Source organism: Cladosporium halotolerans (assembly GCF_011745625.1).
Source record: "Cladosporium halotolerans strain TM138-S3 chromosome Unknown Sca19, whole genome shotgun sequence".
NCBI classification, from domain to species: domain Eukaryota; kingdom Fungi; phylum Ascomycota; class Dothideomycetes; order Cladosporiales; family Cladosporiaceae; genus Cladosporium; species Cladosporium halotolerans.
In genome coordinates, this window is record NW_027191470.1 from 366,792 (window position 1) to 391,483 (window position 24,692).

The 24,692-nt window shown below is 56.3% G+C and overlaps 9 protein-coding genes across 9 annotated transcripts; 6 read left to right on the top strand and 3 right to left on the bottom strand.

Moving 5' to 3' along the window:
- Window positions 1-916: 916 nt before the first annotated feature.
- Window positions 917-1,991, top strand: WHR41_05712 (uncharacterized protein; the record flags this gene model as incomplete). The annotated part of the gene is made up of 3 exons (XM_069374317.1): window positions 917-1,096; window positions 1,153-1,166; window positions 1,226-1,991. The coding sequence occupies 3 exons, from the start codon at window positions 917-919 to the stop codon at window positions 1,989-1,991; spliced, it is 960 nt and encodes a 319-aa protein (XP_069228580.1).
- Window positions 1,992-2,084: 93 nt separating this feature from the next.
- WHR41_05713 (uncharacterized protein) lies at window positions 2,085-2,732 on the top strand (the record flags this gene model as incomplete). Its single annotated transcript, XM_069374318.1, has 1 exon — window positions 2,085-2,732. One exon carries the CDS (start codon window positions 2,085-2,087, stop codon window positions 2,730-2,732), a length of 648 nt encoding a protein of 215 aa, XP_069228579.1.
- A 220-nt stretch (window positions 2,733-2,952) lies between these two features.
- Window positions 2,953-7,041, bottom strand: WHR41_05714 (uncharacterized protein; the record flags this gene model as incomplete). The annotated part of the gene is made up of 1 exon (XM_069374319.1): window positions 2,953-7,041. The coding sequence occupies one exon, from the start codon at window positions 7,039-7,041 to the stop codon at window positions 2,953-2,955; it is 4,089 nt and encodes a 1,362-aa protein (XP_069228574.1).
- A 989-nt stretch (window positions 7,042-8,030) lies between these two features.
- Window positions 8,031-10,265, top strand: WHR41_05715 (uncharacterized protein; the record flags this gene model as incomplete). The annotated part of the gene is made up of 1 exon (XM_069374320.1): window positions 8,031-10,265. The coding sequence occupies one exon, from the start codon at window positions 8,031-8,033 to the stop codon at window positions 10,263-10,265; it is 2,235 nt and encodes a 744-aa protein (XP_069228573.1).
- Window positions 10,266-10,410: 145 nt separating this feature from the next.
- On the bottom strand, window positions 10,411-15,312 carry WHR41_05716 (uncharacterized protein; the record flags this gene model as incomplete). Its single annotated transcript, XM_069374321.1, has 1 exon — window positions 10,411-15,312. The coding sequence occupies one exon, from the start codon at window positions 15,310-15,312 to the stop codon at window positions 10,411-10,413; it is 4,902 nt and encodes a 1,633-aa protein (XP_069228576.1).
- Window positions 15,313-15,634: 322 nt separating this feature from the next.
- Window positions 15,635-16,942, top strand: WHR41_05717 (uncharacterized protein). The gene is made up of 2 exons (XM_069374322.1): window positions 15,635-16,288; window positions 16,351-16,942. The coding sequence occupies exons 1-2, from the start codon at window positions 15,659-15,661 to the stop codon at window positions 16,546-16,548; spliced, it is 828 nt and encodes a 275-aa protein (XP_069228575.1). The 5' UTR covers window positions 15,635-15,658; the 3' UTR covers window positions 16,549-16,942.
- Window positions 16,943-17,102: 160 nt separating this feature from the next.
- Window positions 17,103-18,411, top strand: WHR41_05718 (uncharacterized protein). Its single transcript, XM_069374323.1, has 2 exons — window positions 17,103-17,582; window positions 17,642-18,411. The coding sequence occupies exons 1-2, from the start codon at window positions 17,460-17,462 to the stop codon at window positions 18,071-18,073; spliced, it is 555 nt and encodes a 184-aa protein (XP_069228572.1). The 5' UTR covers window positions 17,103-17,459; the 3' UTR covers window positions 18,074-18,411.
- A 668-nt stretch (window positions 18,412-19,079) lies between these two features.
- Window positions 19,080-19,685, bottom strand: WHR41_05719 (uncharacterized protein; the record flags this gene model as incomplete). Its single annotated transcript, XM_069374324.1, has 1 exon — window positions 19,080-19,685. The coding sequence occupies one exon, from the start codon at window positions 19,683-19,685 to the stop codon at window positions 19,080-19,082; it is 606 nt and encodes a 201-aa protein (XP_069228571.1).
- Window positions 19,686-21,056: 1,371 nt separating this feature from the next.
- WHR41_05720 (uncharacterized protein) lies at window positions 21,057-24,663 on the top strand. Its single transcript, XM_069374325.1, has 2 exons — window positions 21,057-23,313; window positions 23,365-24,663. The coding sequence occupies exons 1-2, from the start codon at window positions 21,457-21,459 to the stop codon at window positions 24,307-24,309; spliced, it is 2,802 nt and encodes a 933-aa protein (XP_069228657.1). The 5' UTR covers window positions 21,057-21,456; the 3' UTR covers window positions 24,310-24,663.
- Window positions 24,664-24,692: the final 29 nt, after the last annotated feature.

Consider the following 24,692-nt stretch of genomic DNA (forward strand, 5'->3'; position numbering starts at 1 on the left):
AGATGGGGATGGGACGCGTGCGTCCTCGGACGAGAATGCAAGCAGGATGGGGTCTATCTTAGGGGGGGAGGGCCAGACAGACAGACGAAGAGTGGACGAGGCAATACATCGATGTTGAATCTTTTTTCTTGACAATCTTGCGCCGGTGTTCTGCTGTGATTGTGTTGTTCGTGTTCGGATACTGGAGCGTTTTTGCAGAGATGGGCGTTCCTTTCGCTGACTAGCTGCCATTCCATCGAGCCCGTACAACTTTCTCGCCTCGCTCCAGTTAGTCCGCTCTTGTTGAGGATTGATACAACAAAATCAGCGCTGTGAGCTGCACTTGGTGTGTCCCATGTAGCAGTAGGGTTGGACACCTGAGGCATCCATCCTGTCAGTAAGTGAAGTCCGGAAATTGTGGGTAAAACGCTCGCGGATCAGACCGTCGGTGATGGCCTGAAGTGACCATCACGACAACAGGGATTACGGAAGAGATACGATAATTCTAATATCCAATACTCGTCTTCCGACCTAAAGACGTCCAAGCTTTCCTGTCGCGTTCTCCCAAGACAACGATAAGCTCACGGCAGGGATGGGGGGAAGAAGCGGGGTCGACTTGGGGGTAGAAGCTTGACTCGCGCCTCGCTAGCGGTGTCACGGTCGCTCGACCTCTTTCCTCTATTGGTCGATAACCTCGATACTACTGTGACGGACGGGCGTGGCTAGAGCAGAGATAGCACGCTGGCGGGTGGAGATGTCGCGTGGCCCGGATGCGACCTCAGAGGGCGCCGTGTCGTACGGCACTTTTGTTGAGACGGTGAGCTGTGTCTTGTTTTCTTGCGATGCACTTCTGCTGATTGAGTAGGCTTTGACGAACGACGCGACAAGAGACGTACATGGGCAGTGTGTGAAGCGAGACCGCAAGTCTTCGTCTAGAATGGGTTCGAGCGATGAAGAGCGCCATGAATCGGTTGCGAAGGTCGGCGGCGTGACGATTGGGTCTTTTGCTGGCGAGGAAGCACGTCAGGGAACCGATCACGAACATAGTCTGTCTCTGTTCGAGGCATTGAAGCTATACCCGACCGCGGTCGGCTGGTCGATTTATTTCTCACTTGGAGTATGCTCCCATCACATATCAAGTTTACTGGGCTCACGCTGATCGAGGTGCAACAGGTTATTATGGCAAGGTAAGGCACTAATCCTGGCTGGACTGTATGTTACCATGTCACGTTCTAACTTGACGAAGCTTCGATCCACAACTGCTCGGCAATCTCTATGCTACACCTGCTTTCCAAAGGGACTTCGGATACCAATACAACGGCGAATGGATCATATCGGCGCCCTGGCAAACGGCTCTCTCAATGGGCAGCCCCATCGGCCAAGTCGTCGGCGCCTTCTTCGCCTCATACCCCATGGAATGGTTCGGGCGAAAGAAGACTTTCGGCGCCTGCGTCGTCATCACAGCAAGCTTCGTCTTCATCCAGTTCTTCGCCAGGTCGCTGCCCGTCCTACTCGCAGGAGAACTACTAGGCGGCCTCGTGCTAGGCTTCTACATCGTCGTCGCCCCCGCTTACGCGTCTGAGGTTTGCCCTGTTGCGCTGCGAGGCATCCTGACGTCCTGGATCAATCTCAGCTTCGTCACGGGCCAGTTGATCGCCAACGGTGTCATTGCTGGCACGTCGAAGCTCGACAACCACTGGGCGTACTCGGCACCTTTCGCGGCGCAGTGGTTCTGGCCGCTTGTCATTTTGATCATCTGGCCTTTTGCTCCGGAGTCTCCGTACTGGCTTGTCCGCAAAGGTCGGATGGACGACGCTGAGCGTTCTCTGCGTCGTCTTGCGTCGGAGAAGATCGATCCGAAGCCTACGCTTGCTATGATTGTCGAGACTGATCGGCTGGAGCATGAGATGGAGGCGGGGAGCACGTATCGAGACTGTTTCAAAGCTATCAATCTCAGGCGGACTGAGATTAGCGTTGGCGTTTACACTATCCAAGGGTATGCTGATCAGTGACAATGATGCAGTGACCTGGCTAACGATGTGATAGTGATCCGACTCATGCCTCGCCCCCACAATCCATAAACCAATATCCAAGGACCCCGTTCCATGCTAACCAAACTCCCACCCCTAGTCTTCTCCGGCATCTACCTCGTCGGCTACGCAACCTACTTCTTCGAACTCGCCGGCCTCGCCACCTCCCACGCCTTCGCCATGGGCGTCGGCTTCCTCGCCCTCGGCTTCCTCGGCACCTGCTGCTCCTGGATCCTGCTGAGCTACTTCGGCCGCCGCCGCATCTACAACACCGGGCTCGCCGCGCTCATCACCCTGCTCTTCATCATCGGCATCCTCGACTGCATGCCCCACTACTCCTCCAACCCCGCGCTGGCCTGGGCGCAGAGCAGCCTGATGCTGCTGTGGAACTTCACGTACGACCTGTCCGTCGGCCCCGTGTGCTTCGTGCTGATCTGCGAGACGAGCGCGACGCGCGTGCGCAGCAAGACGATCGCGCTGGCGACGGCGGCGCAGGCGGTCGTCGCGATCGGGATGACGGTTGCGATTCCGTACTTGATCAACCCGGACCAGGCGAACGGGAGGGGCAAGATTGGGTTCTTTTTCGGTGGGCTTTCGCTGGTGTCGTTGCTGTGGGCTTGGTTTAGGGTGCCGGAGACGAAGGGGAGGACGTATGAGGAGTTGGACATCATGTTTTCGAGGGGTGTTGAGACGAGGGCGTTTAAGGATTATCGAGTTGAGTGAAGCGGATGCATGAAGTATAGCTGTCGCCTTTTTGAGTGGATGATGATAAAATCGATTGTGAAGAATGCCATGTGGTATGCGCTCCTATGCGCCGGTGTCATAATGCAAGAACCTCCTGCCCATGCCTCAACGCCGACTAATGCCAAAAATGAATGTAGTCTTGACCAGAACCATTCGCATGGCACATCCTAAGCTCAGGTAGCCAGCCTGGAATGCATGCTTACTCAAATCCACTACCACCCGCAAAACCCATCCTGGCCATCGAGCTGCTGTTCGCCCTACGCAGCTCAGCGATCTTCGCCGTATTCTCCGCCCTCCTCCTGGCGCTGGCCTCAACGATCGTGCGCCTCTCCTCGGCCCTCGCCTGGTAAGCCAGCGAGCTCTTCTTGTTGCCACCGACTCTGGCACCGCCACCGATCGTCACGCCACGATCGTTGCCGCCTCCAGTAGTGATACCTCGGTCATTGGCACCAGCGCTGGCAATGTTGGTAGTGGCGCGGCGGAGCAGAGATGGAGTCTTGGAAGCGCCGCCGCTAGAGCCGCCCGTTGCCCAGGCTGATCGGCCGTCGGCGGAAGTCGAGCTACTGCTGCCACGCTTGAGGCTCAGGCGGTCGACAACGGCTGGCTTTGCGGCGGTTCGGCGCTGTGGTCCCGGGAGACGAGCTGGCGGCGGCATCATCGCCTTGTCCTCCATCGATTTCGGGTTTGGGGCAAAGCCGCCGTCGTTCTGGCGGGTCATCTCGGCTTCGATTTCGTCGTAGTCACTGTCATGTGGCGAGGGACCGGATTCCGTTGGCTCGTCTTCGATCTCGAGATCGGATTCGTCGTCCATGACCGATGGGCCGACAAGTGTCTGATCCGGCTCGTCGAGAAGGAAGCTGAGGCTTTCGCGAACTTGGTTGATGGATGTCGGGCGAGAGAAGGCGGCGTCCGCCTCCTTAACACGGCGCTGCTTGGCGGGTGGCCGTGCTTGGGAAGAGTCGTCGCCATCTTCCGCAGGCCTCTTGTTGCCGCTTATCTCTTGCAAGGGCACTCCGTCGACCTCAGGCTGCGTTTGCTGTGTTGACTGATCTTCAGTATCTTGTTTCTCCTCCTCTTCAAGATCAATCGCATCCTCCGCCTCCTGTTCGTCATCATCGGCAATGGCTTTGAGGAAAGCATCTTTGCCCTTGCTGTGCTTGCCCGTCTCGGCCCAACCCTTGACATTCTCGTCCTGAAGGAGCAGCTTGCGCTTGCGAGTTTCCTCACGCAGACGCATTTGTCGGCGGCGGGCGATGTAGTCGTCTTCATCTTCGTCAAGATCCCAGGCCCCACGCTGCCTACGCCTGAAAGCGCCGGTCGTGATGTCTTTGTAGAGCTTCTTCGTCGCCTCCTCCTCGGCAACACGCTCACGCGCGGCATGGTGGGCAGCGATCTCGCGTTCGTCCACCTCAATGTGCGAAGAGTCGATCATGGCTTGATCCTCGGCTGTCTCGGGCGCGATCATCTCTGTATCGTCGCCACCGAGGCCGGCGTACTCATCCTCGGATTCCTCGGCCTGATCGTCCATCATCCGCTTCATCTCCGCGTTGGCCTCGAGGCGATCGCCTGCATTGAGATCATCCAGGCGCCTGCGCTTCATCTCCTTGAACGCGTCCTTTTGCGAAGGCAAGGCCGGCTCTGCCTCATCCTCGCTATCGTCCGCAGCCAACTGTTTACGTTGTTGTAGACGACCACGTCGGGGTGCGGCCTGTGCTGGGCTTTCGCTCACTCGCAATTGGACGGTAGACTGGGTTTCGTGATCGTCCTCGGCAGCCGTGACGAGAGTTGATTCTCGCTGCAACTGCCCACGACGGAGTCCGGTCCATGGAGAAGGCAAACCGGGGTCTTGGGTCGGCTCCCAGCCAGGGGTCTCCGAGAGATCGCTTTGCTTCCTGGTAAGAGCCGGGGCCGGAGTTTCAGGAGCTTGTGTGTCCCAGCCAAGTTGTACTTCCTGGCTCTCGGCGACACTGGGTCCCGTCACAAATTGAGTTTGGCTCTCGTCGTTCTCAACGTGCGTGTCCATGGCAGGCAACGAAGGAGGCAGTGCCGCGCTGCCTGGTGGCGGCACATATTGCAGAATATCGAAGCTGTCCTCCTCTTCCATCTCCTGTGAAGGGGCTTCCATCGTGGCATTGAAAGCCTGGGTTGCAGACATCATGTTGACGTCCGCTTTCGCGGCGCCGAATCCGAAGGCAGCAAATGGGTCATCCTCTTTGTCATTATCGTTGGCGGATGCAGGGGCTGCAGCAGTCGAGGAAGTCGTCTTGTCTGCTTCTTCCTGCTTGTCATCGTCATCTTCGTCATCCTGGATAATATGCGATTTGCGAGCTTTGCGTGAGGCTGCGGGTTTTGAGGGATCCTCGTGAGGTTGATCGGCCTCCATCTCGTCGTCATCGACACCAACGTCCTCTTCTGCCTCCTCATCCTCCTCATGCTCCTCCTCCTCCTCCTCGCTTTCGTCCGCGGCGTCGTCGAGGAGCTCGTTGCCACCATCAGCGTCGTCATCCTCACCAGCTTCTTCGTCCCCACTCTGGTCATAGTAATCTTCATCTTCAGTCTCATCATCACTCGCCTCCATGTTGCCTTCACTTTTCGCCTCCTTGTTTGCAGCCTTCTCCGCCTTTCTGAGATTCTGCGCATCCAGACGGGCCTTTTCCAACAGATTTTCGAACTCCTCTGCTTCTTTCTCTTTCTCCTCGGCCGTCTGGATCACAATACCTTTGACCTTCAACTCCGCAAGGCGTTCCTGCTGCGCTTCAAAAGCCTGCTCACGCGCCTTCTTTCGGAGTCGAGCTTCTAGCACTTGCGGGTGGACTGAGGGTTTGACGTTTGTAGGCCTGTTCGGTTTCGCGTCGGTGTGGCCTAGGTGGGAAAGATGGCGGAGGTTGTGGATTGCGCTGGAGTGTGCTTCTTGCTTCTTGATCGGTTTGACTCGATCGAAAACTTGGAGGTGCTTCGGCAAGGGTTGCAAAACCTCAAGATCGTCATCGCTTTCGTCGTCTCTGTAGGTTTGAGGTGCAGACTTCCTGCCCCAGCGAGCAATTTTGGAGCCTTGCTCACGCGACGCCGAAGGCTCGGTGACGTCTGCTTCTTGTTTTCGCCGGGTGGGGGACTTGACAATTTTGTCGACATCCAGCAGCTCCTGCTGATCTTCTTCGGCGGCCATGCTTGTGAGTGTGTCTTCGCGCACAGGAATCATCTTGGTGAGTGCGCCTCTCTCGACAAGCATTCTCTGTTTGTCAAATGGAGTGGGAGGGCTCGACGGAGGTGTTGAGACGGGTTCTTTGGGCGGACCGCCGGGAGATGCTTCGATGCCGTCGCTGCTAGGCATCGACGATGAAGGCTTGTCGGCTTGTACCGCCTGATCCTGAGGCTGTCGAAAGTTGAACCGTGCTAGCAAGTCAGACGTGCTGAACTTTTTCTTGACTTTGATTTGATGCGCTAATGCTTGCTGACGAGCCAGCCTCTGTGTTTCCCGTTCCATCTCCAGCATGGCCTTCTTGCTGGCTTTGCGAGTAGGTCTCGCGGCATCGGAAAGGATTCGATCAACATCAGGATTTGCGGGAGCATCCTGAGAGCCCTGGAAGACTTCTTCAGGAAGATCAGAAGATACGTGCTCTGCCGCAGATTCGGCGTTGGTCTTCCGAGCCTTGTCGTTCTTCCGTTTCTCGTTTTCCTTAGCAAGACGTTCCGCTCGCTTCTGTGCGACTAGTTCAGCCAGTCGGTTTGGTCCAGGCAAGTCGTCCTCTCCGTCACTGTCTTCCAGAGTCGTCTTTGCCGGGCTCACGAATAGACCTGTCCCTCTTTGGCTCTGCGATCCAAGAGGAGAGCCAGACCCAGTTCGCTCGGGGACATCGCGTCTTCGTTTGCTGCTGGAGTTTCTAAGTGGTGTGGCGGAGTACAAATCGTTCTCACTGTCCGCCTCAGAATCTTTTCCTGGCCCACCAATGCCCAGCATCCTCCTCGCAGCCCGACCCTGAGGCCTTCTGACGATCCCCTCGTCTTCCTCAGCTTCAGAGTTTGGGTGAGACGAGGTGCGCGTTGCGGGTGCAGATCTTGTGGGTGATTCACCAGACAGTTCGTCTCCATCCTCGCTATCGTCCTGAAATGGCCCGGACGAGATTGTGTTGGGTTGCACTGTCGAGCGCTCAGTAGGAGGCGAGGGCGTAGGCGCCTCATCGATTTCGGCAAGCATCTTGTTAATCTTGGACCGCGGGCTTAGGTAGTCGTCGCCCAGATCAATGGCATCCTGATCGGATGGCGGCGGCGATGAGCGTTCGGCCGCCATTGTCGGAGAAGAGGCCTGCCGACCCGCAATTCCTGATATATTGGCAATTGCTTATTGCAGATGATGGAGTCGAATTCGAATTTGTTTTTGCCGTGTGGGTGTGGTGCGTGAATACAGAGGTAGTGTAGGTGGTGGTAAGAGAGCTCGAGGTCTGGCTGGACGTTGGAGCCCGGCGCGGGCGCGTCGCTGGGCACGCGTTTTCACGCGAAGACAGCGCGCACCAGCGAGGGGCACGTCACTTGCAAAGAGCGCATCGCGAGTCATGTGCCCCGATGCCTTTCCTTTTCGGGACGACTTCCGCATAAAAGCTGCGGTTGTACCCTTGGGGTTCTCTCTACACGGATCGCCCACGCTCTGTCCTGTTCTGTCCGGCCTTGCCATATCCTCTCACCTTCTTGTCCACGGCTGCGTGCGCGTGCGATGACATTCCTTTTATGTCCACAAATGCTGTCTCTTTGAGACGCATCCTGCGCTCTATCGGCTCCAAACCAGCATCCCTAGGCCAGGCCTCCCGAGCGAATTCAACCCTTCGGCGAAAGACCCTCCAGTTCAGCACACAAGCGAAGCCACAGGCATCTGCTCAGGTCGGAACATGCAACGATGCATCCCACCTTCAGTGCCGACCTGGCGAGTCTGACCAGCATCAAGGCATCCGGCCTGCTGCACAGGCTGAAACAGATCACGGAGAAGCTGCATTCGGCCCAGTTGGAAACAACAGACCCGACAGAACACCGGGAAGTCATGCAGGAGTTGGAGGGCTTCATGTTGGAAGTTCGCGCTCGGCGCTGGGAGAGCATGAGAAAGGAGAGACTCTTGCGGATGCGAACAAGGCACAGCATTCGTCTGAGCAATGTGAAGAACCTTCGTTGCTCTCCCGGGGAAAGTCTTTCCGCAAGACATACAGTAATGCGCACCGCCAGCGAGACGGCAGCGAATTGCGTCTCGCGGAAACGGGCGCACGAAACCGCAATCACTACAGCAAAGCGCCCATGAAGTTCGAAAACATTATCAGCAGCGCGGCACACCGCGAGCGAAACGGTAGCCAGTCACGTCTCACGGAAATGGGCGAACTGTCGCCACAATACCGCAAGGCCCTCAAAACTCGCCAACACAGGCGCATGCAGCAACAAGCTCGCCGTCGCCAGCTTGCGAACGAGCGTAATGAATATGAGGAGGAGCTAGCATGGCAGGACATCCTTCACTTGCTTGAGCAGGAGAGTCTTCAAGGTGCAAAGCAGTACGTCAACCGTTTAGAGAGTATACAACTCCCTGAAGGCGTAACTGCGCAATGGACAGGCGATCCGCGCGAGTCGATCGTGGAAATTATGCAGCGAACCGGCAGTCATGTACAGGTGGTGCCGGGACGGTCACCCAATGTTTTCTCCCAATTGACTCTTTTGGGCAAGCCTGTCCAGAACGCCGCAGCCAAACGCCTCCTGCAAGACTCGCAACTACTACGTGTTGTAAGTTCAGACGAGATCAGCACTATGGAGTCTCTTGCGGGCCTTGAACTACGATCCGAGGTTGTCGATGGTGGCGACAAACCTTCTGGAGAAGAAGATCTTCCCTGCGAGCTGGATGAAATCGATGCGACATTGCTTTCCAATGCCGTGGCCGAGATTCTGGAGCAGCCAAAGCCCAGGGCAGTCTGGACACTAGGACGGACTCGGAAACGCCGCGTGACTCCTCGGGAGAAACAGAACGAAGACGATCTCGATAAATCCCGGACCTCCCTGGCAACCCGGTCCGTCGTGTCTTTTACGGCTGCTATTGAAGATCTTACGACTGAGCAAGCTCCAGGGCCCTTTGTCTTGCCAAAGCATTCCTTCAACCACACGGAAACTGTACGCGACGAGCTTGTAACGCTTCTTACAAGCCCCCGATACTTTCACCTAATTAGCGTGCAGGCTTTGTCCGCGGCCATGCATTATTTGTCTAAGCACATGCACTTTTCTGCCGTTCGGGACATTTTCAATGCCTTGACCGACGTCGAGTTGTACCTGAACGCAGATGCTTTCAATCCACTGCTGGCAGCAGCTGCCAAGAGCGAGAACGTTCTTGCTTTCCATTACGTTGTCCACGTAATGCGCAAACGGGGTGTCATCCCGAATATCGACACGTGGAAATATTTTATCACCCTACTCTTGAAGCGCTTCCCCGACGAAGCTGGCCCAGTCCTCAATCGCATGCAAAACAAGGCAATTCAGGCGAATCTTTCGGTGGTAATTAACACTTTCGAAGAGTACGCTGTTGTGCTTTTCGCTAGCTACATGGAAGCCTATCCTGGGGCTTCAGTGAAAAGTTACGTTGCCAAGATGAATCGCGACTTGCCCGGCATTAGTTGGCTCACGACATTCACCGTCAACAAAATTTGTCAGAGTCTCCTCATAGAAGGTAAAACGAAGCAAGCGTATGATTTCTTGGATGAGCTTGTGCGTTCGGGCGGAGTGCCAAACAGCCGGACCTTGAACACGTTCCTTTCCGCTGCCCGGAAGGACGAAAGCATGGAGATGGCTGTTGCGGTGCTCCGCAAGTTCCACCAGCTCAGCCACTCCCCGATCCCAGGGCGCCAGCACAGCCTTTCCATTGCGTTGAACGCAATCGGTGCTAAGCAGCTTTGCGACATCGCCCGGGAACGACGGTACTACAACTGCTACCGCGTGTTCTGGCGTTACGCTTGCTGTGCCGGTATTTTGACTCGGGGCATCATCGCGCCCATGTGGGAAGGCATCCAGCGAGCGAGCTTGTCATTGTCCAGCCAGCTAAGTACCAGGGCCGCGGAGACCAGTTGGACGCATGTCTCCAGAGCAGACTTGTGGAAAGCTCTAGGACCGAGATTCGCCATCGGCATTCGATCCGAGGAAGGCCCTTTCCAAGGCGCCCCCACTTCAGTGGCTGCGGTCGCGGACAACGCCGCGAGCCCTGATAGCGGCAGAGATGCTTTAAATGATGCGGATCAGCAAGAAACGATCGCGGAGTGGCAAAGAATGAAAGCCTTGTTACAAGCGGACCTTGTTGCGGCGCGCGCACTGCGTCCGACGAGGCCTCTTGTCGACTTAGCAGAGGAAGCCTTTCTCAAAGACAAGAACTGGAAGACTAATGAGCTGGGTTTGCCCAGAGGATTGAGGACAGAGAAATTTGGACATAAGATGTTCGACATTATGACACAATACGGCATTGAGGTGAAAGTAAAAGAGGGCGACGCTACTGATGCGAAAGTGTAAGATACACGCTGTGAAACCTGTATAGCCATGTATAACCATCTCTCCTACTAGCAGCAACAGAGATCTTGAAGTATGGTCTGGCGGTGACGGAGATAAAACTACTGCTTTGTCGAACATAAACCCTCCTCGAAACGACATCAGATGTTCATTTCTTGTCTGCACAAATAGGACAACTATACACCGCCCCTCCCTCTCCCCCCTCCACTCGGCCCTCTCCCTTGCCCGACTCATCCAAGCACACCTTGTGGAACACATGCCTGCAAGCAAACACAACCAAAGCTAACCTCTTCCTATCCTCACCCATCATCTCATCGATCCTCCGCGCCGCCCCATCCGCCACAACCGTCGCCCGGCCCTTTCCCCTCGACCGCCTCCTCGCCTCATCGCCCCCACTGCGCTCCACAGCCTTCTCCGCCCTCGCCCGTTCGCGATCCTGCTCGCGCCCAACCCACTCGTCCCAGACGACCTCGCCGATGGCGGGGCCCCAGGCGCGGCGCTTGCAGAGCTCGCAGACCTGGGAGCGCGGGCGCCAGCCGCGCTGGCGGCGCTCGTGGGCGTCGTGGATCTCGGCGAAGACGTCGCCGCCGAGCAGGTCGGTCGCGAGCGCCAGCACGTTCTGCTCGAAGGCGTACGCGCTGAAGATGTCGGCGAGGACGTCGCGGAGGTCGGAGAGCGAGGGCGCGGTGGTCGCGGCGCGGGTGAGGAAGGCGCGCAGGACGCGCAGGAAGGAGAGGTTGTCGTTGTGGGGGTGTGGGCGGGAGGGTGGATGTTGGGCTTGGGGGGTTGGTTGTTTGGGGACTTGGGCGGCTGTTGCTGCGAGCAGGGCGGTGAAGGTTTGTTGCACGTTTGCTCGCAGCTCGGAGCGGATGGATTCTGGGTCCAGGCTGGCGGTGTTGTTTTCCCACGGGTGGTCTTCGAGGTGTTGCAAGGAGGCCGAGGCTTCCTTGGTGACTTGTACGATTGCGTCGACCAAATTCAGCCAAAGGAACTCGTCAAGATCGAGCTCGTTCTCATCGATGTCCTTTGCAAGGCTTGTTCGGGGCCGTGGCCGGCGCTCTGTTGTCGCGGTCTGCCCTTGACAAAGCCAAATGCCCACCTTGGTATATTTCTGCACAGCCTCGACGAGGTCATCAGCGGTCTCTCTTGTAGCTTGGGCATCCGGAGAGTCGCCCGCCGCCTCTATTAAGCTTGTTAACGCGTGTTGTTGACTTTGCACATGTGCAACGAGGCGGTCCATAGCATCCCGTGTCAAACCGTCGCGGGCAAGCAACACCACAGCAGCGTCAATGACGCCGCTCTCCTCCATCGCTGGCAAGACTCGGTCGAGCCGGAGATCGCCCGACTGTAAGAGACCAACATAGTCTGCGACATGTCCAGGCTCGTGGGCGCACATGAGCTGCACATATCTCTCCTGGAATGTGTGCCTGACATTGTCCGGCAGCTCTTGTTGAGTCCTTAATGATGTGTCGGCTTGAATGAGTTTCGGCTCCAGCAATGTACGAAGGAACACAAATTGCTGGTAGGAGTCCGGCAAAGCCTTCGCGCTCGGCTCTAGCAAGTCTCCTGCGCTGTACAGTAATGCTCTTGCGGTTTGAATTACACTTATATCCGCCAGATCAACCGCATGGGACACGACGGATTGTTTGAAGGATTGCACCTGCTTCTGGCCGAGACCAGCACTTGGTCCTAGGTAAGAAGTGATGCAGTCGAAGACACCGTCTTTGTCTTCATAGTCCTCAAAATACGTCTCGAAGAGCTCGGTGTACAGCTTTTGCCTTCGATAAACCGTCTTCAGCACTCTGAAAAAGCCCGCCTGTTTCAAGGCGTCTATTACTGCCCGGGTGTCTGGAGGCTGGTAGGCTGATAAAAGGTATTCTGCACTCAGCTGGCAGTCTTCGCGAAGCTCCTCAGAGGGAACTTCGCAAAGCCTCTGCAGAACGTTGTTGAGAAGCGATCCAGAGAGCACAAGCTGGGCAGGGTATTTCGGGAGACTGCGCGCGATGAAAATGTCCAAGAATATTGTTTCCTCGGGTTCGAAGTCGTTGTGATTCATGACGTCCAGCAGAATACTGACGATGTGCTGGCGCGTCATCTTGTAGCCTGAACGACTGCTTATACCGTTTGTCTGAGCAATGCCGTTCGACTGTGAATCCTCGTCCAGCTCATTGAGGAACGGGTCTTCGAATGCTTCGTTCAGCATGCTCATGAAGCTTGCCGCATCGAAGCGCAGTAGGAGGACAAGATAGGGGAAAGCTGGCTCGTCCAGAGGGTCAGCGATGTGGAAAACCCGCTTGCTCCCAGATGGCCAAGCGGTTGGTCTTCCGGAAAACAGATACTCAAACAAGTCCGCTTTTGCATGCGATGCCTCGTCATCGCTCATGAGATCACCATTTGGGTACAGCCTGCTCGTGAAGGCGAAGGCGAGGTAAGGAAAGACTCTCATTGCTGCTGCGAAGAATGGATTTTCCATTGAATGCTCAGCCTCGCTGCCGGCTTGAAGCAGCTTGACGAGCTGCAGCAAGTCAACGAGAGGCGTGACAAAATCTCGGATGGCTCTGGTCCAGACGTGTATGAGAGCGTCATACAAATTGTGCTGCCGGCAGAGCATAGTGATCTCCTCGAGGTCGAAGGATGTTGGCTCCAACCTGCAAAGCAACTCCTCTAGTCTCGCTGCCTCGTTCTGTGAGATGAAGTGTGCCACCACGCTTTTCACAATATCGGGCGGAAGAAGACTCAGATCGCCGTCAAGTACGTAAGGCTCAAGAGTCGATACGAAGACGTCTTCGTCGTCGGTCTCCTGGAACGCCTCAAAGAGTTTACCGAACAAGTATTCTGTCTCGTTCATGCTAATGCACGCATCAAAGCATACATCTGCAAGCTCTTTCAGTCGATCATCCCTTGACCCGTCTTGTTGTGCAAACGAATAATCCATCGACGCTGACAGCATCGCGAGCAGACGTTCTCTAACCATCTCGTGGCGCGTATCATCGTCATCTGGCAGGCCGACAGTGACATTATTGGCAACACCACTGTAGTAATCAGTAGCGAGTCGGATAGCAGCAATGTGGTCTCCAGTCTCCATAAGAGCAATCAAGCGATCGGCCCAATTGGATAGCGAGCCCACTGTTAGGTCGTTGAAACCTAAGAGAAAGGTCCGACCTTTGTATGTTTTGAAGCTCATGTAGAATGCGTCCGCAACGACGCCGTGCATTGACGGGTCTTCTGGGTTAAGCTGCTCGACCACGTTGTGCAGTTGCCTTGAAAATAGGTCTTGGTGATACATGTGACGATGCAGTAAGTCGATAGAATCGGTCACTTGTAGATTGCCGTCCTCAAGAATCAACATGCGCTGACTGATCGTGAGCACGCCGAGCACTGATCGTCCCAGCCATTGTACGGCGACAATGGCTTCCTCTGCTCTCCAGCGACTCCGTGCATTGAACTCCAACTTGGGCGGCTTATTCTTCGCGGTGTCGTCATCTTGAGGCAGCACTTCAACATCAAGCACTGTAAGAACATTCGACCAGCAGTACACCAGCTTTGTCTTCGAGACTTGCTTCTCGGAGTCTTTGCTGGAACTCTTCAGCTTGACAGCTGGGAACCACGCAAGACAGCCGCTCAAAGTGCTGTGAGGCGACACATCCTTCGGTCGCGCGCTTTTGTGCTGTGTCTGCGCTATAGGTGTAGTCGACACAATGACCAATAGGTATGGCGTCAGCAGAGCGGTCAAGCCCATGTTGTCTGTCTCCTGCTCTACATTGCCAAGTGGCAATGGAGCGAATGCCAGCACCGAGCTCGGTTTGCGGCTGCGCTCGGTTTTGGGGTCAGAAGACGGGTAGCGGCCTAGGAGGCGGGTGGTCTTGATGGTTCGTGTGACTGGACCCAAGCCCCTCGTGGCTAGATGTGAGAATGCCATGCCACCAGAGTCCGCAGATACAAGCGCAGTATGCCGTGTTCCTAGGAATCCAATATGAAGGATTGCACGATCGGCCACATGCCCATCTGGATGCTGAGATTGTTTGACGGCGCTAATGCTCACAGGCGGTATCTGCAGGAACGGCCTGGCTGGACGATTGATCTCCCATGTGAAGATGAAACCATTGGCATGCCCAGCTGCGATTGTCGAATAATCAGCCGCAATGGCTAAAGCAGTGACACTGCCGCATTCCGCTGCCTTCATTCCCTGCCCGATGATGATCTTGAGTGTTTGATGGTAATCAAATCCCAAGACTAGGCCTTTCGATGTTCCAACCGCAATCAAAGCTGAGACGGCCAGACAAGTTGGTCTGCCGAAGTTCCGCTTTCCTATTTCAGAGAACACTTGACCAGTGATCTTGCGCAGCTTTGTCCATCTCACAACTTCCCACGGAGCCTGCTGTGGCTCATCTGACGTGGCATCGCCTTGCGAAGATCCCAGGGGAGACAGTTGTGAGGACAGAGATACTTGTCTCGAGTGTGGCGAGAGGAAGGCGGGCGAAGCCCCTCGCGATGAGGGCGACGGAGACAACGATGGCCTACCCTCAAATCTCCTTTCGAAGGGCTGTAGCGCTCCAGATGCTGTTCGCGACGGGAACTTCCGCGGTGTTGATTGAAGACTCCGGCCGGGTGTAGATATCTGAGATCCTTGTATTGAAGGTGTATCGTCAGGTATCGAGCCAGAATCTATCGGGCTGTCAAGTGGAGACCGTGCAATTGGCGTAGCTGGATCGGGGGGGAGGTCTATGGGGGCTTCATCCGGCGTGGCCGGTCGCTCGTATTCAAGTTGAGGGATGTCCTGATCCTGATCTCCAGACTGCAGTCCCTCGTCCATGCCCGTATCTTCGCCTTCGAGGACCTCTCCCTCGAAGGTCTCTCCCTCTAGCTCATCTTCCAATGTCGAAGGCTCCTCTCCGGCACCGTAAAACTCCTGCTCTTCGGAGCTATCGCCGCCATCCACGTCCTCCACCATCACGTCCGGAGCTCTTGCTTCTCCTGCCCGCGCTGACTCGTCTGCCTCCACATCCTCATTCTGGGCGCTTGCGTCGCTGCCGCTCAAGATTGAGCTCATCTGCGTCTCCAGTAGTTGCGCATTGCTTCTCCAGCTAAGTGTTTGGGCTTCCAAGGAAGGGTCTCAGGTGTAGTTCGCAGGCGGCTGGGTTCGGCAGGAGCAATCGGCGCCTAAGAGATTCGAGAAGGCTTCCAACAGAAGTCAAAAAAACAAACACGCTATCGCATATCAAGCAGAGTACAGTTCGTCTGATAGTTCACGGCATTGACGGCAACGTCGTTGAGCGAGAGGATCTAGCTGCCTCAAGCGGGCCGCTTGGCGTCGATGGCGGAGCAAACACCCAGCTTCATCGTCACTGCCACCCGTCACTCTAAAGTAAATATCTTTCACCCTCACGCTGCTCAATATGTCGGGTATAGGTGCAGAGCTGCCGCCACACTTACTGGCCAAGCGAAAGCGACAACAAGATGAAGCAGCGCAAGATGCACCCGCAAGCGCTTCCGGCGCAAAGCGGTCGCCGAGCCCAGAGGGCGCAGAGAAACGAAGGAAGGTCGCGGGACCGGCGATGCCGCCTGCGCCTTTAGATGAAAGGCCTACGGAGCCTCCAAATGCACAAGAAGATGAGAGTAGCGACGATGACGATTTCGGTCCCTCACTACCACCCACTGGAGCGAAGTCAAACGATGCGCCAGCGAATGAGCCGCAAAGACCGGACCCGGATACACCCACCGTGCAATCCAAACCACAAAGAGACGATTGGATGACTATGCCTCCGGAGCAGGACGGTCTGGCTTCGAGAATGGACCCAAGCAAGATCAGGGCACGAGGATTCAACACAGGAAAGGGCGCCAAAGGCCCAGCAGAGAAGGGAGGAGACAATTCAGCATGGCACGAGACGCCTGACCAAAAACGCAAGAGACTGGAGGAAGAGATGATGGGCATATCAAGACCTTCGCCTGGCGATGCGAAAGCACCTGGACCTAGCAAGAAGAAGGCGGGCGACGATGCTGCTGCTAAAGAGTTACAAGAGCGCACTGTGAGTATCAAATGTTTCACAGTACATTTTTTGAACAATGCAATGCTGACATACTATCGTAGGAGAAGGCTCGTGGTCCATCACTGATGGAACAACATAAGGGGCGTAAACCGGAGCAGGCGGAAGATGACCCTAGCAAGAGATCCTTTGACCGAGAGAAAGACATGGGTGTCGGTGGAGTCGGCCGTGCCCAGAAGAAGGAGCTTTTGAAGCAGGCCAGTGGCTTCTCGTCAAAATTCTCGGGAGGAAGTTATTTGTAGAAACTATTCGATCTCGTGAGACAATTCCGTGTTACGCTTTCTCACAAGCAGCAAAACCCTGGATCCAAACGGCGTTATATAAAGGCGACTGTGACTACATTAGATGCGGAGAATCCAGAGCATCGTCGCCGTCATCAATGCGCGAGTGAGCTCACATCTCGTGGCACAGGCGGACTTTTCAAAACAAAAGACCAATGCCTGTCATTATTGCAAGCCTAGCTGCGATAAACGATATGGCTTGTGGCACGCACCGAAACCTCGTGGTCCATTTCTTAGCTCATCAACCTCACAATCAGCAAAGGACAGTGCCTCATCGATTTGTTCGCTATTCAACCCTACTGTTATTGTGCGCCAAACCCGAAGGTTTTTATTATTTCGCACAGCATGTCCCTGCAAATAACGTCACGCCTAGTAAACAATAATAAGGTCTGAGCTTCCCAGGACACGAGAGCGTTTGCGCGGCTAGTGGGCTGGGTGTGGCTGAAACGGTGCGCTAGCGAGCTCCTGCCGCGCCATCAGCCAACCACGCGCCGGTTGGTACGTCGCCAGCGCCCTCCTTGCGATGCAACCACCAGCCCTCGCATTATCGTGTCTCGTTCCTTGTTGACTATTGTCTGCCCGTCTCTCGTTTTCCCTGCCGGACACATCTGGCCCACTGCTCGTTTTTTGCGATCGACCTCGCGAAGTAGAATCACCTTGCCATTCGCGTCTTTCGCTGTTAGGCTTCCACACAACATCAGCGCTTGCGCCTCCAGACAGGCAGTGTTGATCAACCGCCTCCTTGGATCGCCTCCCTGGATCAGACCCTCGCTTGACGACTACCCTTTTCGCCGTAAATTGAACGGCGCCTCTCGCCCCATCTGCCTTGCTACTGCGCAGCGGCAGTCCATCGCCCTCACACCAACGCAACCATGTTCGCACGCTCCAAACGCCAGGATGACAACCTGGGCTACGACGGCTACAGCGGCTACGACTCCTATTACAGCTCCGACGACTGCTACCAAGAAGGCCGCTGCAGCTGGTGGTGGTCAAACGTAAGCTCTCTCCCTTCCAACCAACTCCTCAACCCACCTGAACTAACTCGACCTCCCAGGCCGGCCACGCAGTCCGCTACACGATCGTCGCCGTCCTCTTCTTCATAATCTTCGCCTACTTCCTCGGCGGCTACTGGCACGCGCGGCGCCGGCTGCGCAAGAACCTGCCGCCGCTCGCCTACCACCGCTGGATGGTCAAGCGCTACACGCACCCGCGCTACTACACCCCGCACGGCGTCCCCGTCTACGTCCACCAGCACCCCCAACAGAACCCCTACTACGGCCAGCCGCAGCACCCAGACTACTACGGCATGCAGGGCAGCTCGCACGCGCCCCCGCCGCCGGCCTACCACGCGGGCGACGCGCCGCCGCCCGTTTACCAGCCGCCGCAGGGGAGCAGCAAGGTCGCTGCGGACCAGAATTATACCGAGGCGAGGGTTGGGGAGAGCAGTGAGGTGCAGGCGCCTGGGCCGGCGGCTAGACCGAGCTAGGCGGTGAAGAGAGAAAGGAAAGACAGCACCGAGCGGGATTGTTTCTCAGGAATTTGGCCAAGATTGCATAGCGCTTCTTTTCACTTTGTCATATGGGCTGGAGGGGTGGGATACGGAGTTTTGTTTTGTTTGGGAGTGAGCTTTCGCCACGCTATTTCACCAGCAAGTATACCACCAGAGACGGACGATGGGAGGATGGCAGGGAGAGAAACGAGGAAAATGAAAGAGCCTCGAGGCGCAGGAAGCCTATATCTTTTTCTTTTTTCCATTGCATACAGTATCGCATAGCTCGTTTCAGAATGTCGATCGAGAGGCACCATGCCACCATTTGCAACACAGTCGACGAGTCGAGAATTTGGAGGCGAACTCGAACAGTGCGGCGCAGCATCCATGTGCATATATGTACGGTTACATACAGGCCCCGCTACCTACAGTTGTGTGTCAGTAGCCCCAAACTGCCGAGCTCACGTGTAACGCGACGAAACATTACAGCCTCGAACCCGTTCGGTTTCGCCGTGCTCCACTTAGCCCGTTTCAGATTCTTCGTCCTCCGCGCACGCAGCAATTCGCATCGTGCGCTCGCAAACCACCACGTGCCTCGGTTTGCGCGATCGACCGCCATGTGGGAATCAACTGCCGCTGGAAATTGGTAGTGTGTTTCGCCTCTCCGCGTGTCTGGACTCGGTCGGAGAGAATTCCATGTGGCAGGTAGGGTATTGGAGGCGATTAGTGCGTTTCGGGGACCGTGGAATGGGCCGCCGAAAGTGCTGCTGCTGCTACTAATGGAGCTTGGCTCGCGCGCTGCAGGCTTGTGGTGCTTAATCTGCTTCATGTGGTCCGTCCTTGTAGCGTTTGGTAATGAGCGTCTGCTGCGTTACTATTTGCTCCAGCATTGCGGGCGCAGAACCACCCGCAGCCTCCCAAAGACACCGTATATCCTGCCGTTGCTGGAAACAAGAGTGGTTTCCTTGGGAGACATTGCTATGACGACGTCATGTGAGACGCCTCACTCGCACGTCGAGAGCATGTTCCTGATCACGCCAACCAGCGTTCCATTCTCCATAGCAGCCGCGACACGCTCCTTGTCGCCGAGCTGCTTGTTGACAGCATCCGCGGTGGTGTGCGTGCCCTCTTTCAGGCGAACATCGATGCGGAAACGAGGTGGCAGTGCGTTCTCGAGACGCACGCGGACAGCGAGCCCGATGACGGTGCCCAAGCTGCAGTGCGCGGTGGTGGGGGTCAACAGGACGGTGACGGTGGAGATGCGTGAGTTCGGGCTCGAGGGCGGAGAGATGGAGATGTCTGGAAGGTTGACGACGGCAAGACTGGCGAGAGAGTTGGGATGCTCGGGGTCTTGGATGGAGGAGATGAGGTCGTAAATTTCCTGGGCGTCGATCTCTTCACGGGGAGTGTCCTCTTCGTCGTCAGAAGCAGCGTCAGACACTTCCGGAGATGAAAGGTCGTCGAGCGGGACGGCGTAGGAGGGGTAGGCGGGCGCAATAAGAGAGTCGAAGAGAGTCGGCCGCTTTGCGGTGGGGTTCGAGCGGCGGCGGGATGGGAGGTCGGAGGCGTTGACAATGGTCGGGTTGGGGTTGTCCTTGTCGGCGTCCATGACGGCTTGCTATGCTCGTGTCGGTGTTTCGGCGTCAAGGTTGTGGGTGGGATTGGTTTTGAGACGTTTAGTGGTTTCACTTGCACAGCAGGGTAGGTAGTGGCGTATGTGAGTAGTGTGCGCCGCTGTGCAGGCGACGAAGCCCCGCGCTGACAAAAAGATTACTGCCTCAGGCATGATTCTTGGCACGCCAGCAGCCCTCAAACACCATGCCAACTACCCACTCGGCGGTTGGAACCCATAGAGCCACCCAGTTACAAGAATCCACCTGCTTCTTCAACCTTGTCATCACGCCTTCAGCGCAACCCGAGCGTCGGGTGCAAAGTGGACAGGGCTGCTGCGGTGATGACGACGTGCCGTCTTCGAAGATCTGGCCTCTCTGGCCTTCACGCAAACATCTGTCAGGGCAGCTAGCGCAACGCACAGGGCGACGGATTGTGCCGGAAGGATCCCTTGAGTCAAACCAAGCTGTCTCAACGACACAAATGACACGCTCTGGCGCTGGCAACAGTCCCGGGCGGCTGCACACGATTCATGTTTCAATGCACACCTCGGCTCACGTCAAGCGTCAAGCGAAGAATATGTAAGCTGGGCCGTGGGCCAATCGACTTTTGAAACGGGAGCAGAAAGTCGCGCCTTCGCCGCCCAGCAGATGGTGGAGATGATGCTGTACCCTACTCTAATCTAGCTGGTTCAGTGCCCCGGGGTTTCCGGTGCGCCGACAGAGCCCCGACCGCCAGCAAACGCCCGTGCAGTGCAAGATGCCAGCGGACTGGGCGCGGAGAGATGGTAGGGTACTGCCGGCTCAGGCGGCCTTGGTGATCCCATGATGATCACGTTCTCGATAGCGGGCACTGCCTGCGGCTCCCGCAAACCGCTCGCTTCCAGCGCCGCTCGCCGCGGGCGCTTGTCTCACTACATGATCGGGGTCACGAACGCAGCGCCAGCGCGCTCTCACATGCCACGCGCGGGCGAGCCCCAGGGTACCATGTACATCAATCACTAGAGCGCCTCGGTGCAGGATCCTGGGCGGCCACGAGTGCGGGCGCGGCGTCTGGAGACGACCGCCACGGCCGAGCACCTGCGCCGGCGCATGCAGGCAACGCGCAGACGCGGTCTGGCGGGCTCAGGGCGACAGGCCGTGGGCGCCTTGGGCCGCGCCGTGCGGATGGCACAGTGCAGAGGTTGTTTGGCGATGATGTGCCTGGCAGCGAGGTGCCTGGTGCGCTTCCCGGCGCAGCGAATGGCGGCCCACAGCGCGCATCCTTCAGGCCACAAAGCCAACCCCACACCGAGGCACGCTAGGCAGTTGTTTCGCGAGCACGCTCCCACTGGCTCCCCTCTCCTCTGCCCACCGTGCCACTGCCCACCTCGCCCACGCACCAAATCAAAGCATCGCCCTCGCCGCCCGCGCCCGGCAGCCGGAGCCTGTCCGTGTCTGCCCTGTCGTCCACGCTCTCGCACCGCGCCCGCACCCACCGCTCCGCCGCCGCCTCACGACATCCGCCCGTTTGCACCCCTGCGCCATCTCAGACTCCTCCACCCACCGCCACTTGGATCTTCGTCCTCTTGCTGCCACTGCCTGCGTACTCCGTAAAAGGGCATGGCGCTTCGGGTTGTGCTTCCGGTAGCGTCGTCTCTCTAGATCGCTTCATGTGTGACGCTCTGGGCCGCCCTGAACCATTGGCGAGTTTCAGCCTCTCTTACTGCATCCTTCAACAGTAGCCTTGCCCGCTGCCCAGCCGATTTCGAGCTTCAGGTCCTTTCCAACATGGCCGAACCTGCTGCTGCCGCGGCGGCCGCCGCTGGCGCTCCTCACACCAAGCAGTATGTATTCGTCGACGAGTACAACCGGCACAAGCGCCTGAAGGTCATGCGCGCCTGCGATGGCTGCCGAAAGCGAAAGATCCGTTGCGACGGCGCCTTGCAGAACGGCCCGTGGCCCTGCGGAGCCTGTGTGCGACTTAAATTGAAATGCGTACCGCCAACCCTAGACCCGGACGATGACCCGATTACTCAGACCGCAGAGGGCTCTGCTGGCAACACTCAATTCACCTTCCAGAACACCACTTTCAATCCAACCACCAGCAAATCCTCACAGCACACGTCCAGCCCTGCACCCACCGACTATTCATGGACCGCATCCACCCGCTCGCCACTCAGCTCAGCGCCAACCTCCGCTCCTTCCCATTCAGACGGCAGCACATCGTCTGGGTTTCTCCCCCCGAAGACAATACCGCCTCAGGCACTTGTCCCAGGAGCCGAGTATGGATATCCACCGGCAACAGCCCCCAGCCAGTACCCGCCATCTCACGACGTGTCAAGAGGGGTGCGCACGCAAAGCCAGGTCTCGACCAGCTCAGATGGCAATCCTGAAGACGTCGAAGCTGCCGTCAAAAGCCTTACCAATCAAATGGGAGATCTCCGGGTAGAAATCACCAGTACTTCACCATGGATTACGAGCCACAACAAGAGCACTCAAAAAACGCATGCACGATCAATCGACGAGGGGGACGTCTCGCTCCCGGCAAGCGTGATTTCTGATACCACTGGCAGAATCCCTTCAGAAATGATGCCTCATGATGAGCGCGTCATGGACTACTTTGGATATTACTTCACTCACGTCCATCCGTATGTTCCTGTTCTGAACAAGCGACAATTCTATGAGCAATGGCAGACGGCTCCTGACACTGTCCCGTCGTTGCTGCTTGAGGCTATTTTTGCTTCTGTATCGCGCTATCTCGACCACCCTATTGATTGTAAGAGATGGCTTGCGTTAGCCGCTAGGCACGAGGAGAATTACAAGGATGTACCGGAAGTCAGCACCGTCCAAGCCTTGATCATCCTCCTCAAAGCACGCGAATTTGCACCAAAACCTGGTTATTTCTATCGTTCCTGGATGTCTCTGAAATACATTATTACGATGGCGATGGATCTGGATATGCACGAACATCACGAAAAGCATGGCGCTGGAACTCCGTGCAATCTATCACGAGCGGACTGTTTTATGTACACGCGGATATGGCAGGTCCTTTTTGGCCATGAGCTTATCATTGGTGGCCCACAAGGGAGGTCGGATCTCAGCATCGAAGCTGACACTGTCAATACAACCTTCCCATACCCTGTGCCGGATATTGATACTTTTGATTTTCAGTGCTCGAGGCGGCATACAATGATGGCGCAGGCGGGACATCTCATTAAAATTACGAATACCATGATGCAGGTCGGAAAACGAAAGAAAAACCCAACTTGGGCGCTTGACCCGGAAATGGAACGCCATGACAAGGATCTGGATGCTTTCTTGCAGAACCTTCCGACAGATCTGCAGATACATTATCCGGAGGATGGCAGTCCTCCTTGGCTTGGGGGCGACCACTACCTCGCTGATGTTCATGCCTACTTCCACCTGGTTGTAGTGATGCATCACCGACCCCAATTGCAGACGAAGCTGGAGATGAAGCAGCCTAACTGGAGACACAATCTTGACATCTGCGTGGATTCGGCGATCAAAATGTGCAAGCTGCAGGAGGCTTTACTGCGCGATTTCGGGCTACACGGTCTCAATTTCATGCTTCGGGGCATCAATTTCACGGTGTACTGTGTCTTGACTTGCACCATGCTACACCTCGTAAGTCATTATTTCTGGGGGTTCTAATCATCATTACATTAACATCATTAGGTTGCGATTACGTGTCCAGATCCTGCGCTCAACTCCCAAGCCCGAAGATACTTTACCAGGCACATGCGTGTCCTAGAGCAATGCACCTCGTCTACACAACCAGAGATTCAACAACAGATCAACGCCCTTCGAGAAGCCTTCAGCCGAGATACCAGCAAGCCTTTCGAGCTCAAGCATACCTTGGGCATGCACAGCCCGGTCATGGACCAGCACCTTGCATCAAGTACGGCCATGGCCCATACCACGCAACAACCCGTGGTCGGACTGGATGCGCAGAATACGGCTCCCTCAACTTGGGCATTGACTCAGGAAGATTTGTCTCCGAAGAGTACGGATCCCTCGGCCAGCTACCTGCAATCCTTCGATGCAGCTACGGCGACCGCATCAATGCCAAACACAAGCTCTGTAACTTTCAACACGAACAGCTTTGACATGCCGCCTGCCACCGCGTATCCTGGACAGAACTTCGGCCAGGCCACAAGTGCATCATACCAGCCACCTTACGCACTCGAGCGAGTATCCAGTAATGACCAACAAACCCCGCCAGTATGGGATCCGTCTGGCATTTTCACACAATGGAACACCGCTTTTGGGCCACAAACACCCCAGCAACCATCCCCACCTGCAGCGCAATTCCAGCAACCCGTAACTTCAACCTCTATGTTACGGCAACCCTTGCCGCAGCAGACCGTCAGCGCAGGCTTCCAGCCTAGCTACTATCAGCCTCCAACAACGGCAGCGCCAGCTGCTCATCCACCACGGCAGCAGTCAGCAATGGCCGCCAACCCATTTGCGGCCCCGCCTATGCAAACCGTGACGCCCAACATGTGGCAAGATGCCTTCACGTCGGCGTACGTGTCGGGTCACGGTCAGAAGCGGTACAGAGACGAATCGATTGATGCGTCTGCGATGTATGATCCTTACGGAACGAAACGAAGGGGTTAGGAGGGTTGCGATCAAATTCTGGCGCTGGTATGAAAGTATGCTTCTCGATTTTTTCCTCGGCATTCGATTCGAGAGCTGCATCGCGATCTACGTGTTATGTACGGGCACGATGTCACTTCACATTTCGAATTGATGTAGACGACAGGGAAGGGAGACACGGGCACGGGACGTAGCAACTGCCGGCGCAACAAGGTCTATGAAATGAAACTCCAAAATGTTCGACACATAATAACACAAGCATGCAGAGACGACATTATTGCACGTTAACGTTACACCACTACCTCTTCCCTCCCGTAAGCACAACCCAACCGCGCCAATCACACAGAAGCTCCCCCAAGCTTTCCTCGCCCGCCACGCCCGCCCACAGAAGCCTTGCAGATCGC

What these genes read in the sequence shown, in the direction of transcription:
- WHR41_05717 (XM_069374322.1), top strand. Translation starts at nt 15,659, where the DNA reads ATGTCGGGTATAGGTGCAGAGCTGCCGCCACACTTACTGGCCAAGCGA. An exon ending in AAGAGTTACAAGAGCGCACT is followed by an intron (nt 16,289 to 16,350) that starts GTGAGTATCAAA and finishes ATACTATCGTAG; the next exon opens with GAGAAGGCTCGTGGTCCATC.
- WHR41_05718 (XM_069374323.1), top strand. Translation starts at nt 17,460, where the DNA reads ATGTTCGCACGCTCCAAACGCCAGGATGACAACCTGGGCTACGACGGC. An exon ending in GCAGCTGGTGGTGGTCAAAC is followed by an intron (nt 17,583 to 17,641) that starts GTAAGCTCTCTC and finishes TCGACCTCCCAG; the next exon opens with GCCGGCCACGCAGTCCGCTA.
- WHR41_05720 (XM_069374325.1), top strand. Translation starts at nt 21,457, where the DNA reads ATGGCCGAACCTGCTGCTGCCGCGGCGGCCGCCGCTGGCGCTCCTCAC. An exon ending in CTTGCACCATGCTACACCTC is followed by an intron (nt 23,314 to 23,364) that starts GTAAGTCATTAT and finishes TAACATCATTAG; the next exon opens with GTTGCGATTACGTGTCCAGA.